The sequence below is a fragment of the Podarcis muralis genome, chromosome 2, assembly GCF_964188315.1.
Source record: "Podarcis muralis chromosome 2, rPodMur119.hap1.1, whole genome shotgun sequence".
Classification (NCBI taxonomy): Eukaryota; Metazoa; Chordata; class Lepidosauria; order Squamata; family Lacertidae; genus Podarcis; species Podarcis muralis.
Window position 1 is genome coordinate 55,515,744 of NC_135656.1, and position 15,249 is coordinate 55,530,992.

At 45.9% G+C, this 15,249-nt stretch overlaps 1 protein-coding gene across 3 annotated transcripts in view; it reads left to right on the forward strand.

Moving 5' to 3' along the window:
- Nucleotides 1-3,836: 3,836 nt before the first annotated feature.
- Nucleotides 3,837-15,249, forward strand: part of SEPTIN8 (septin 8) — a 50,628-nt gene continuing 39,215 nt past the window's right edge. Inside the window, exon 1 of one of the 3 annotated variants that reach the window (XM_028717976.2) lies at nucleotides 3,837-4,174. In XM_028717976.2, coding sequence (XP_028573809.1) covers nucleotides 4,145-4,174 — 30 coding nt within the window. In that variant the 5' untranslated portion in view covers nucleotides 3,837-4,144. The remainder of the gene's footprint in view (nucleotides 4,175-15,249) is intronic. The other 2 variants (XM_028717978.2, XM_028717977.2) reach the window with 2 other exon arrangements.

Consider the following 15,249-nt stretch of genomic DNA (forward strand, 5'->3'; position numbering starts at 1 on the left):
CTTACTGTCAGGAAGGTCTTCCTAATGTTTAGGTGGAATCTTCTTTCTTGACTAGATGACCTGAACATTGTCCAGGTTGCTACCCGTCGATGGGCAACTCTGAAATGTCCTCCTCTCCCTCCTTGTGAGTTTTTTTTTAATCTGCAATCTGAGCTTAGACCAGGCAACCCTTCAAACTGAGGGCTGACTATCCTCTGGCAGTTCTTCAGGTGCAGGACATTGCTCCGTAAAAAATGATGCATGACCACCCTAACTAGATAGACTTTCGTCTTACCCAGGAGAGTTCTTCTCATGTCCTTATCCTCTCCTGCAATTTACATGTGGAGCAGAGGGTTGGACAAGATGGCATTCAGGATTCCTTCCAATTGTATGAGTTGGAAAACACAGTGGAGCAAGCCCTACCTGTTGCACATTGGCCAGGTATCTAAAGCTGCCTGTTTGCAAAGAAAAGCCTCAGTGTAACTCTACACCGAAGTGAATGAGTGAGAGTCTGTCACAGTAAATGTTGAGATGCCTGTGCAATAATAGTTTGTGAAAACAAGTACCTCACAACACAAACATATTTGCTTTACAGATACAAGTACCTAACTTCACAGAAACAAACGTTTCCATTATTTGTATGCTCTCTACACTTATCAGTCAATATCAACATTGTGTCGTAACCATCTTTACCAAGTGATCTCCTTGACAGGGCGCCATGGTTGGAATGTACTGCTTTCTATGGTGCAGTGATTCATGCTTCTCCTCAGAGCCGTCTTTCCCATAGGGCTTAGTGGTGCATCGCGCCAGGGCGCCGGCCTCTCAGGGGCACCCCAGCAAGTGGGGAAACTGTGCGGCTTTGCCGGCGGCCTCCCCTTTCTCTGCATGCCTGCCAGCTGCGCCCCGCCAACCATAAGGCTGGCGGTCTTGCAGCTTCCCTCCCAAGCCTCTGCAGTGATCACTCTCCTCCCGAGGAGGCTTGGGAGGGAAGCTGTGCTCTCCTCCCACGGAGGCTTGGAAGGGACACAACTTCACTCCCAGGCCTCTGTGGGGATTGCTCTCCCGCAGCGGCATGAGGGAGAGTTGACCCCCCCCCCCAGATGGCTGGCATTGCGCAGCTAAGGCCACCCCAACACTATCTCTGTTAATTGGGGGGGGCGCTGGACGGATATTTGCACCCCGGTGCCGCATCTGCTAAAGACGGCCCTGCTTCTCCTTTTGATGTAAACCACTGTGTAAGTGACTAATCTGGTCCCATAAGAAAAAGCCTCACAGAAACTTCTTCAACAGATCTTCCTTTTGTAGTAGTGAAGACAGGGCTTATTTTACAAACGATTCTGTCTGCATCTTCCATCTCCCAAACTGAATTGTATCTGATTTCCAAACCCTGAATTCTGATTTTCTTAATTGCTTTTAGAGATGAGTGGCACATCTCTGGTCTTGCTCACTTGAAAATTATAAGGACAGTAAGTATCCAGAACAGATTAGTGCATGATCTTGCATAGTCTCTAACACTCAATCATAGGGAATAACAGGTCTTTCTTTCCTATTATTGTAAGAAAGGAGAATGGTTATGACATGAGTATCAAAAGAAAACCTTTCACAGCCATTGAAATGTAGCTTAAGGTTTACTTGTGGGTACAAAACTTAAGTGGAGAGAAAAATACCCTCTTCATTTATGTGAACAAGTGAATGTTATTACATGATATATTTATTTATACCCTGCCTTTCTCCCTGACAGGGACTCAGGCAGCTGGAACATGGTAACTGGTTATATACTCTGTGATATCTGGCCTGTTTTTTTTGGTGTTCATCTTCAAGTCTGGAGGAGAGGAGAGGTTTGGTAGGATTCATCCATTACTAGTGGATGAGCACTTTTAGGGGTTTTATTGTGTTTTTATTCAATGCATTTTGGTTTTGAATATCAAGGTGTTTTGGTTTTCATGGATTTGTAAGTGCTTTGAGACATCTTCAAGTGAGACGATTGATGAAACGTATAAATAACTCTCTTACATTCAAAGTGGATTTTGTATTTGACAAAATGGTATCTAATCTCATCTTCAAAGGGGAAGATGTGAACAAGCTCACAGTGTATGGCTCTCATCTCTCAACTGGACAAAGGATTAGGCCAGGCCAGGCCTGCTTTGTTAGGATATTAATACCAGCTTGCTCTTAATCTGCTTGCTTAGGATTTGCTAGTTTTATGGTTGTACTGGAAAGGTATTGGTTTTATTTTAAATTTTTCCATTGCGTTGTACACCACTTCATTATTTTTTAAAGTGTGGAGTGACATAAAAACAGCATTTAAATGTTTATATTTGAGGCACCCCAAGCAGCTGCAAAGAAGATGCTGATCATAATATCCATTGCTTGATTAAATGTTTTTGCTTTCCCCCAAGTTACCACTTGGGCTGGCTCCGGAAAGAAGGCCATTTGAGACCCAGATGGAAACAGGCCTCCCATGCAGTCTTCATGAAGTGCTTCCCCACCCCAACACCCCTGGGACTTATAACAGATATTCAGCACAAACGTATTGTGATCAGAATACAGTGGTACCTTGGGTTACAGACGCTTCAGGTTACAGACTCTGCTAACCCAGAAATAGTACCTTGGGTCAGTGGCGTAGCGTGGGTTGTCAGCACCCGGGGCAAGGCAAGTAATTTGCGCCCCCTAACCCGTGGATTTGCGCCCCCTAACCCTAACCCCCAGATGTTGCGCCCGGTGCGCCCGCCCCCCCCGCCCCCCCCACGCTACGCCACTGCCTTGGGTTAAGAACTTTGCTTCAGGATGAGAACAGAAATCGCGCAGCAGCAGCGTGGCGGCAGCAGGAGGCCCCATTAGCTAAAGTGGTGCTTCAGGTTAAGAACAGTTTCAGGTTAAGAATGGACCTCCAGAACGAATTAAGTTCTTAACCTGAGGTACAACTGTAGTAGGATGGGCATTCCTATGAGCCCACAGAACTTTTGAATACTTGGTGCAACATAGTGGCTAACAATAAGTGGAGTTGTGCGACTGTTGCAAATAAGTCAACAAATGGGAACACCCTTGATTGAAAACTTCCAGTCGCTCTCAAAGGCTGCCCTCTTATTCCAAATGAGCCCCCTTTAATTCATTGGGGCTTCCTTCAGGGGCGGACTTTGGTAATCTTTGATAATATGGTGCCCTGAGAGAGCCCAAAATCTGGCATCCCCCAAATGGATCTTCTCCATTTTGCGCCCCCTCAGCTCAGCACCTGGTGCAGGGGAACCACCTGCAGAGTGATGAATCCAGTGCTGCTTTCTTCCCAGGAAACATCATAGGTTTTGAGCTCCAAGTGACCCTCCAGGACGATTTGGTCCTCCACTTCCCACCAGTCTCACCCAACATGGCCAATGCTGAGTGATGCTGGGAGCTGTGATCTAACAAGATCTAAAGGACATCTGGTTGGAGTGGATGGTGTTGAGGTTATAGACAAGCCACTCTTCCCCTCCCAGCAAGATAGAGAAAGGAACATAATATCAAGGTGCTTACGTTTTATGCGTCTCTTTCTTTATTGCCTCTGTAGCCCACCTTTTCTTCCAAGGAACTCAAGGCGGCGTATATTATTATTATTATTGCTTATTGAATATTGTTTATTGAACCACCCTATACCGGGGGGGGGGGTCTCATGCTTCCCGCTCTCTCCCTGCTACCCCCACAACAGTCCTGTGAGGTAGGTTAGGCGGCAGTGATCTCTGCGCTGATACCTGAGAAACTCTTGGAAGGAAAGCTGCGCAGCTTCTCTCCAGCCTCGCCGAATTCCGCCCGAAAACCGCAGCGACCCAATCAAGCCCCGGACTACAACTCCCAGCATCCTTCTCCGGACCGCGCACGCCGGGCAGCTGCGGTTCGCCGCCGCCGCCTTCCCCCTTGCCACTCGCGGGGCGTTCTCCTGCCGGACGGCCTGGGCGTCGAGGCTCCGTGGGACGAGCGGGCTCCCCGGTTCCGCCAGCTCCGCGGCGCCCCGGGCGAGGGCGGCGTCCCGCGTCCTCCCCAGCCGGAGAAGGGGGAGTTTCCAGGAAGTGGCCATATTGGATTCATTCAGTTGCCTCAGCCCAGGGAGGAGGAGCAGGTTCCCGGCAAGACGGCTGCCTAGAGCCCCAGGAGCAGGAACCCCTTCGCCCTTCGGCCCCCGGATCTCCCTGCCATGGCTGCGACGGAGCTGGAGCGCTTCTCTGTGAGTAGCAGCCGCAGCAGCAGCAGCCTCGACTCTAGCCAGGAGGGCAGGGGCGCCGCGCGCACGCCGCTCCCTCCAAGAGCTTAGAGACCCCGCTGGCGGGGGCTGCGCCGTGGGAAAGGGCTCGCCGGGGGGGAGTTTAGGGACGGGACTCCGGGCCGCGCGGGGGCTGCCCGTCTGAATTGGGCTGAGCCTGGGGCATCAGGGATCTCCCGGGGAAGGGAGTCGCCGCCTTCTGCAGAAGAGGCTGCGCGTCTCGGCGCACTCTCCAGCAGGCAGGCGTGTTGTCACTTACTCACCGGATTGCCAGCTCCGCCACGAAACACGCGTTTGCCAGGGTGGGGAGGGGGCAGGGAGGGGGCTTGTGCCTTTCTGCCAGGATAGATGGCGATGGAGGGACTGGAATGGTGGGGACCTGTAGTCCTCGGCGCGACTCTGGGGGAGCGTGGGGGCTAAGGCTGCGTTTCCCACCCCTCTTACCTGGGGGTAAGCCCCGCCGAATTCAGTGGGGCTTATTTCTGGGTAGGGTTGCAGCCTCGCGGGCGGGGGGGGATCCTCTATGGGGTTTGTTTCATTTGCACCAGGTGCCAAGGCTGCCGCCGCCGCCGCGTTTTAATACATGTGGCCTGCACCCAAGGAGTGGACTGTCGTAGGGAGTCGGATAAGACCCACCAGCCGACTTTCTCCTTCCGAGGCATCGGGGATCTTCCCATTCCGATGGACTTTTTGCCCTGCCTTGCAGTATTTGTTTAGTCTCTGCGGCAGGAGATGGGCAGCTGGCCTTCAGGAATGGAAACAGCAGCTGCAATTCAAAAAAAGGGTCCTTGCAGCTGGGTCCTGTGCATGTCTGCATGGACTCGACTCTCACTGCTCACCTCTGAGCAAGTCGCACTGAAAACAAGGGCTGTTTCTTGTGGATGTTGTGTGCAGGATCTCAGAGAGATGAGCCTCTTTCATTCTGAACCAGCTGTCGCCCAAAGGGGATTCTTCTCAGTGCATTTGATCTTAATCGAGTGGGAAACCTTTGGCCCTCCAGATATGCTTTTTAAAAAACAAAAAACCCTGCTATTGTGGCTCATGATCAGGGCTCATGGGAGTTGGAGTCAGGAGGACCACAGGTTCCCTGTCCTTGATTTAAGAATTCCTGGGCGGGGAAGTCAGATTCTCAGCAGAAGTATTACCCACATAGTTGGCTGCCAATATATTGCTGCGATTACTTACGCAACTCGAAACTTGCAGTGCATAACAGAGAGAAGCAAAAGTGAGCTTTTTCTGTTTGCTAGTGGCTTTTACTCTGTGTTAGAAACTGGGGGAGAAAAGCTAGGAGCCAAATGGTTCCTGGGTTGTGGACGCCAAAACAGAATGTCTAGTTGCCGTTCAGCAACACTTTTTATTTATTATTGTATAAGCGTGAACTAATACGCAATTCACATAAGTGACATATTGTCAATATCACATTTCTAACATAAATTGTTAATACACGTTTAATTTGGTGCTTACAATAAAAATACTGGTATATATTTCAGTTTTCAAAACACTCTACTGTACTCTTAACATATTGCCTATCCTTAGCATATACTTTGAGGCTTCAAAGCACATACATTTCAGTAATCCTTGAGTGTCAGCCATGTGCAAAAAAATGGCACCCAGACTTTTTGAGCTGCTTGCTAATGGAGAATCTTTATGCGTGAAATGCACCTGGCTCCCTGCTAATTTCAAACCCTGCTTTTACTCCAGTCATGATGAGCAGCTGTAATTATGGGCCGGAACCTACCATTTCTACTGAGGCTAAATAGTATCTTCCTATTGACATAAGTTGATTATAGAAATGTGAACTGTCTGTTGGAAGTCCCATATGTGATGTTGACACTGCACACACACACACACACACACACACACATCACATTATCTTGGACGTGAGAGTATGCAAACACAGTTCAGCTAATAGTCCAACCCTCTACCAGCCTTGAATTCCTCAAGTCTGTGATATGCATTCGCGCAACATGCATGAATGAAATTTCATGTCTATTATGCATTTAACCACTCTGTGCTGTCTCTTTCAGACACTTTTTATCTAGCTCTGTGAAAGAATGAGAGATCTCCTTCCCCATAAAACCCTGGGACATACTAGTTTTATGTATGCCTTAGTATGCTTACTAAAACAAACAACAATTTTTTTCTTTCAGAATAATTTCTTTTTTGAAGGCTGATTGTCAAACCTCTGTGTGTGCCATTATCCTGTCTAGAACACAGTCAATGTTTTGTTTGAGTTGCCAGATGTCTCTGGCCATTGCAAATCCTTAATTGTGTAAATGTTGGCATCTAAACAAGACAGAAGCCAAGGAATGGCTTTCTAAGCCAACACTGTGGGTGTCTCTGAATGGCAACATCATTTAAATGCACATTTATGAGGCACAAACTAAGACTGTGCCTTGTAGTGTGTTGGAAATGTCAGATGGAAAGTTTGGGAAGTGTTTTGTATATTTATGTTGGGTCTGCAGGAACCTCCTGTTAAGAAGAAATGAAACAATTACAAAATGTACAGCTGCTCTTATATATACATTGTGTACATATAACTGTATACATTGTATAATCTCATTGCACTCTATGAAAGGCACAGGTTAGTTAAAACGATCTGATACTGCCTTGCATCTATGGGTTTCTAACTGCTCATTTGAGCTATTATATTGTTTCCTTCCTGGCTTTTAGCTTGTGCTAATTCACACAAGCATTTTCTGTGGCCATCTGGAGATTTATTTATTGTGTTGCAGCCTATGGCATAAGTCAAGTGGAACTCTGTGTTATGAAAGGAACCAACTCCGGGTTGGCTAACTCCTGCACTGGGATTTTCTGATGATGCAAATTCTTTAAATGAATGTAGGGTCATATTCAGAGGCGTCTTTCTGCTGGCATAGCAGCCACCCCACTAGCCGGAACCCTTGCTAATAGGGTAGTCAGTGGAACATTCAAAACCGATGGATGGTGTGCGGCAACATTCGCATGTGCAAAATATATAGTGCAACTGCGGCTGTTATATATGACAGTTGAGCTTGTGCACTGCTGCTGGCACTGTTAAGGGTTAAGTTTGTTAGGAGTTGCTGGGAATTGTAACTCTGTGAAGGGCAAACTCCTGTGCCCAGAAATATTTGAGGGCAAGAATGTGCTTCAAATGTGCTTTAAAGGTACGGTGTGTGCACAGCCTGGTAGTTGATGCCTCATAGGGGGAAATGAAAAAGGGGGAGAGGCATTGTAATGGGTGCTAGAGTGAAATTTATTTATTTATTTATTTATTACACGTCTATACTGCCCTTCATCGGAGGATCACAGGGTGGGTTATGCAATGTAAAAACACAAAAATACATAACATAGTAACAAACAGAAACAATAAAAACCAGGCATGCACACACAGTTTAAAAGGCCATAGATTGTTTAATTAGCCAAAGGCCTGAGAGAAGAGGAATGTTTTTGCCTAGTGCCTAAAGATATGTCACAAAAGCGCCCGGCGAGCCTCCCTGGGGAGAGCACTCCGCATGTGGAATGATGGAAATTGCATTCATACCCAAGATATACCCAAGAGACAAACACTCCAGTCCAGTAAACTGAGCTAAACGGTGGTGCCTATATATGCCGGAGGACAAGAGGTATATCGGGACCTTCCGTGGAGTTTTAGTGTGGGGGCAAATCAAAGTGGGAGAGTTGAGATTAAAGCAAGAGCACGGTTAATCTGATGCGGAAAGCAGCCTGAATCAACAGGGCTTGCAGCATTTCCTCCTGAATGGAAAGCTCTTCCATGGGGGGGGGGGGAGTATCATGTGATGATCACATGTCCGCTTCACTGATGGCATGCACACATGTACGGAAGCTGCACTTGCCCATGTGCGCGCAATGAAATGCACGTGTACACGTCACACTGTTGGTTGCAGTCTGCATGCAGTTCGCAAAAGAGAGCATTTGAAACAGTCAACAGAGGAAGACAATCCAAAGTGAGAATGAAAGCATGCAGTTATGCGCAGGAGCATAAACTGCTGTTCTTGGGTACATCATGGCAGGAGGGCAAAACCTGATACTGGAACAGGCACTGTGGGATTAATGGGATTTCCTCTGTCTATGCACACAGCCAAACTGCGCATCTTGAAGTGCCTGCAACGTGGACCCCCTCCCCAGTCCATCATAACGATGGGATTTCACTAGTTATAGCACAAATGCCAAATAATTGTGGTAATGCCAATTTTTTTAAGGGGAGGAATAACTTAAAAGTTCTGCTGTTTGCTGTTAGTGTTGAAAGTACATCCATGTAGGCATTGATACAATGGGAATAAAAATAAACCGAGTTGAGGGTTTTGCTAAAACAGCAAGCTCAAGTCATTTGTATTCCCTTCCAGCGCCGATGCCTTGAAACCTTGCCAGAAACTTGCTCTCAGTGGTTACTTGTGTTTCTATTGAGAGTAATTAGCTCGGAGGAAAATTGTTCCCGTGATAATGTTTGAACCACTCAGAATGCAAAACAAAGCACAAAAGGGCTGCTCAGGTTTTTGCTTTTGTGTGGCATCAAGAAATCTAAAACATCGTTTCTATTAGGTGAATGGTGCAGGCAGTATATGCTGTATAATTGCTACCAGAAGCCAAGCTGGATGGGATTTGTGTAGGTTTAAAGCTGCCATTGGCGGTGTTCAAAAGCTTATATGTTACTGCAGAGTTATTCAGGAGGAATTACAGTGATGACCAACACCTTTTATTTTCATGTATCAGGACTAGCTTAACTTCCCAAGCTCAAGTTGTCATAGTTTGAGCTAACATAATATAAAGAAATTCTTTTCTCTCCATGGTTTGAGTGCATCCCTCCCGTAACATCTCCTCCTTCCCTTCTCAAATCTCTGAACAAAAATGTTGAGCATTCTGCATTAGTTTCAAGCCCTTATGCAGCGCTGGCTATGGGGAGAAAGTAATGCATGAAATGAACTGGGCTGTGACCCACTTATCTGAGTGCTGCACAGTCTATCCTTGGAAAATGTTTTTTGATTCAAAACTGGGTGTCTGGTGATACTGGATTCAGCAACCTGGCTTTCGCTCCTGCCCCCCTCCGTTACTAGGACCAATGCTAGTTTGAACATTAAGCGCCATTCCCCTGAATTGTAATACGTTAGGAAGGCCCTCTGTCAAGCAAAAGGAGCTCGGTGTTTAGTTATTATGAAATATATTGTGGGAATTGTTCTGCATTTTGAAAATTAAATTTAAAATATTGTTCAGAAGAGTTTGTTTTTCACTATCATAAATTTCGGGTATGTTTGTGTAAGAAATGGAATGTGAATACCCTCCCCCAGCCCCTGCCAGCCCCAGTTGTTATGTAAGATTTTGCTGGAGCATCAGTGTGTTCTGTCTGCCTGTGACCTTAATGATGGCCTCTAGAAGGGCAGATCAATCCTAATTTAATTAGAGATGTAGCCAAACTGAACATCCATCCCTGCACGACCATGAAGCTTGCTAGGCGGCCCTGAGCAAGTCACGATCTCTCAACTTAACCCATCCTACAGGGTTTGGTTGAGAGGATAAAATATAAATCTCTGCCCAATAGTGGCACAGACATGGATTCTTTAGTTTTGTTACATTCTCAGGGCTGATAACCGATATCTGCTGGGTAACTTGGTGCCCCTGAAGATATACAGTATACACTAAATGAAATCCAAGGCTGCATTCCTGTGCACACTTGGAAGCAAGGTCTAAGGACCTCCATGGAAGTCACTAGAAAGTTAGCATCCATACATACAGTTTGGCTGCCCATTATGTTGGCCGACTTTGATTTAGGTGCTGAATCACTTTCCTATCCTGTGATGCCAAAAGGGAGGGCAAAGAGTTGATTTGGTGCTCATAAAACATGGTTGAATAGCTACTTCACAACTGCACACCTGCTCTGACCCTACGGGAATTACAGTGCAAGCCTACATTTCTATACAGAAGTAAGTCCCATTGAATTCATCGGGACTTGCTCCAAGTTAAGTGTGTGTAGGACTGCAGACTTAGGATTTCACATTTTGAATGTTTTCATCTTTATTGCAATAGCTGGTTTAAAACTCTGGCTAGTTCTGAAACCAGGTAACCAGTTTCCCAGTTTGGATGGAATGAGCAGGTATGGTTAGTTGAAAACTTTCCAGCTTACTGCAGTGTATGCCAAGGAGTGAAAAGGTGGCAAAATGACAGAGAGCATGAGCAGAGGGCTTGTGCATATATTGGCTTGTTTAAGCTGAGAAATGATTGTCAGAACCAGGCCATTATGTTACTTCTATGGGGGAGTTCTGAGCTTCCTTTTTAAATACCAGTAGTGATCATTGAATCCAAAGCTGTGGTTGGAATAACATTTGATTCTCAATACTTCCAGCACTCCCACAGAAACCCTGCATGACCTAAAAGCCAATGTCATATGGAATCCTGATGAATAAGGACTCCATCTCACACAAACACCCAGTAGTTAAGGTCTCATTATTAAGCCATTATTCATGGTTGCAGAACTGGAAGTGTGGAATGCATCTATTAAAAATAATTGTAATTTAAGTGTGATATGAAGAGTGTATCTCTGCTGCTTCTCTGCAACTCATCTTGGTCCCTTTCTCCTTAAAGCTTGGAGCAACTTGGAGCATAATTTTTTCCCTTGAGCCAGCAGTTTGTGTTTAAGCTCTGCCCTGCAGGGCTATAGTTGGGCTTCGGGATATTTAGCGACCCTTCTGAGCATGTGTGAAGTGCCTTCTTGGTGCTTCTTTCATAATTCACATTGGGGATTTTGTTCTGGGTTTATGTGTTCTGGGTTGTTCACTTTGAGATGGCTATATTGTGTGCCTGATGCCCTTAATACACACAACAGATGTTCGTTGGATTGGACACCCTTATGAAGCATGTCACTCTTCCTTGTCAACTGTTGACGTTTCTAAACCTCCATCCCACATTGTATGGGTTTGGGGTTTGTTTTTCATTTTTCTTTGGGAAGCTGCCTTCACTTCCCACACTATGTTTAAAACAAGCCAGCCCCTCTCCTCTCTCTACCCCCCTCACCCCCACGTTGCTAAATGCAAAGTGCGATGGAAGGAACTATTATAAGAAGCTGACAACTGATGTGGCACAATCTGGGGAGCTGGGCTTGTTCTGCTGGGTCCCCCCCCCCCCCCCCGTGCTAATGGTTTTATGCTTCACCCTCAGCTGCTGAGGTTTGATGTAAAGCTCTTGAGATGATAGGGTGTTCTTGGCAAATAAAGGAGTTAGAAAAACATTTCAGAAATGTTACCAATAGCTAAGGCAACAGTGTGAGAAGAGGTCATGTGTCTCTCTCTCATTTCATAACAGACCACAACTGTGAAATGTTCTGTGGAGGACTGCTGTGGGAAAGTTGATGGCTGTGATTTCCCTTTTGAATTGCCTTGGAGCTTCTTACCTCACAAAAGGATATAGGGCAAAGAAGCTTTGCAGAAAAGGGAGTTGAGCCAGAGCTGTGCTCTTAGATTTCCCACCACCACCATGGGTTTGGGATGACATGAGCCTCCCTAGATGGAAAGGTGCCATATGTCATGTCCCCAAAGTGCCTGTTCTCCAATCACCATCCAACTAATTTAATTTGTTGGGCTGACAGCTTCCCTGAAGGGATCTGCATGCATAGGCTGGTGCCTTAGCCAGATTAAAATCCATGGTTGCTGGGACCCTGTACTTCCCCTACAAAGGGTACAGGTCTTGTGACCTTGGGCCAGTCACACTTCTTTGAAGTTTCTCAGCCCCACTCACCTCACAGAGTGTTTGTTGTGGGGGAGGAAGGGAAAGGAGAATGTTAGCCGCTTTGAGACTCCTGAAGGGGAGTGAAAGGTGGGATATCAAATCCAAACAACAACTCCTCCTCCTCCTCCTCCTCCTCCTCCTCCTCCTCCTCCTCCTCCTCCTCCTCCTCCTCCTCTTCTTCTTCTTCTTCTTCTTCTTCTTCTTCTTCTTGTATTTCCTCTGATGCCTCTTAGTGCTTGGGCACCTCCTACCAAGGGCAGCATGAGGGCAGGGATGGGGTTATGTTGGCAGGGACAGATGGGAATTGTAAATCAAGGCATCTGGGCATCACTAGGATGGTGAAGGCTGTTCTATCCTCTTCTTGAGCAGGGAGTTGGAGCACAGACATGGATCATCCCTACAGTTGCAAAGCACTTTCCAGGTTGTCATAATAATAATTTATTATATGTACCCTGCACATCTGGCTGGGTTTCCCCAGCCACTCTGGGCGGCTTCAAACAAAGATTAGAAATACATTAAAATGTCACACATTAAAAGCTTCCCTAAACAGGGCTGCCTTCAGATGTCTTCTAAAAGTCTGGTAGTTGTTTTTCTCTTTGACATCTGGTGGGAGGGCATTCCACAGGGCGGGTGCCACTACCGAGAAAGCCCTCTGCCTAGTTCCCCGTAGCTTCACTTCTCGCAGTGAGGGAACCACCAGAAGGCCCTTGGCGCTGGATCTCAGCGTCTGGGCAGAACGATGGGGGTGGAGACGCTCCTTCAGGTATACTGGACCGAGGCCGTTTAGGCCTTTAAAGGTCAGCACCAACACTTTGAATTGTGTTCGGAAATGTACTGGGAGCCAATGTAGGTCTTTCAGGACCAATGTTATATGGTCTTGGCAGCCGCTCCCAGTCCTAGAACCTTAGAACTGCAGTGTGACTGATACAATGCAACTTTCAACTGCTCCTTTCCTATCTCTAAACTTAGGGTGGGGAGAAGAGAGACGAGACTGGCACGCATCATGTTTACCACTGCTTGAGTGAATTTATGGATTCATGGCCCCTTTTTTCCGCTGCTTGGCCCTGCGGATTTAAGGCACACATCACCTACATCTGAATGACTATGTTTTATTTAATTTATTCATTTAATATATTTATATCCAAGGTGTGTTAACTCCAAAGATTTTTCAGAACTGCTTATGAAACAGACATTGAGATTAAAAGGGAAAACGCCAGAATATCAGCAACACAGGTAGTTATTAAATCCACATTAGCCATCTTCAGGGCGGCTTACTCCTAGGAAACTTGGTATATGATTGCAGCCTTAGCCTACATAATTGATACAGGGTACATACAGAACCTTTGTCTTAGGCTGCAACAGGAGAGATTTATTTATATTCTAGTGCAGACTTGTCTAAACCTGTGCCTGGGAGAGAACTTGAGTGAACAGGAGATGAAGGGCAGGACTACTCTTCCCCATTTGCGCCAGTGATAAGTGGATAGTATTTTAGTCTTGGACCCGAGTCCCCACTTGAACACAGTGCTTACCTTGGACTGCTGCTTTTCTCTGACCTGCCCTACAGTTCTGCATGGATAAACCCTCTCTAGACCACTCACCTTGAATGTCTTGGAATGGTGGGCCTTGGGGGAAAATGTCTAAATTTCCAAGGATTTGTCTTAAGAGTTTTGAATGAACAACTGCTTAAGGATTTGAAGTATTTAGATTTCAAATGTGTATCCTTGTGTTATTCTGTTGCCGAAGAGCTTTGAGACTGGTGGCGAAAGGTGCTTTTCGCTCCTCTGAAACTTTGCCTGAGCAGGGGCTTGCTAACAGAACTGAATGTGGCCTTTCGTTTTCCAAACCAGACGCTGTTTATCTTTTCCAGCATGTACTCATTTGGGGAATGGAATTCTTGTTCTGCTGAAATCATGAACTTTCTCATCCTTAAGGTCATTCTGGAGGAAATGTCTTTCATTTTTTTGTTTCATGGTTTCCCTCTGTTTTTCGCTGACTTCTCCAAGGTCCAACTTAGGTTTGCAGGAGTGTGTTCTGTGCAGCAGTGATAAGAGGCCCAGTTAATTTGTTATAACTGTCTGGCCTGTGCCACTTGGGGCTTCAGATGGGAGAGTCCCCAGATTTCACCGCTCCTCCAAATAAAAATACAAATAAATCCCTGAACATGACCGGGGGAATAGTGCTGGTATAACGTTCTTCCTTGTATGTTATTTTTCTAAGAACCGTAAAAAAATAAATAAAGAGCCTGCCTGCTGAAGTGGCCCAGGTCCAAGACAGGTTTACCACTTTAGTGAGAACTAGGCCAGAGCAAACCCTAATTTTGTTCCCTTGCGCTCTCGCAACATTAGGCTGCCTTGTATAAATACAGCAACAGATCAGAAAAACCTGATTAAGTGCAACATTCTTTCACTTTGTGTAGGGTGGGGGAGCATCATTCCTGAAGCCTTACCCATCTATACAAATACTTGGATGGCTATTCTTGCAGTGTGCACACATTGACAGGGGTTAGAGTTTTGACCTGATCTGTTTTTCTTTGGCTTATTTGTCTGGTCTAGAGAAGGGAAGAGGTACCATAATTCTGATCTATAGATGTCTGTCAGGTTTTACCATGAATGCTTTTAGAAAACATTGGCGAAGATTCTGGCGAGGGGGGTGGGTAGTGTAGAGATATTTGACTGCTCTAAAAATGTGATTCAGGCAAGAGAACTTCTAGAGATATTAATTAGCACCTCTTGCAATTTGTGCCAGGGGGAACAAAGGCCAGGGTTAAGAGAGACCTGCATAAATGTCAATATATACACACAGGGAGTTTCATGTTTCCCCTGCTCCCATTTAATTCCTCTGCACTGTGTTGCTGTTCTCCTCTGGAGGGGTTTCCCTGGCACCTTCTTGAGGATCACATGGGGCTGTAGTGAAGGAAGGGAGCACACAAAAAGTCTACATGAACAAAATGCCATGCATAGCCTTTTGGATCCCATTTAAACTCTCCTCTCCAAATTTGGAGGAACTTGGAGTCTATCCTTTGTTTAGGTAAGGAAAATATTATAATGCAAAATTCCAAAGGGTTTTTTAACTACTTAAAGCATAATGTAATCCAAGCATGGCCAGTTAGAAATATGAGTTTGTATTTTGGTGTTGTATTGATGTGTACAATACTGTCCTCTTCTTTTATAGTCAAATACAGGTTTTTTTTTTTTACTTTGCATTCATGCCTGCTATTGAAATTAAAAGCTCACCAAATGTCCTGTTTGTCAGTGTGGGAAAGAGAGAGCAGCTCTCCGCTGTCATGAATGGGATGGGCAACTGGGAGAGCATGTGTTTCTGGA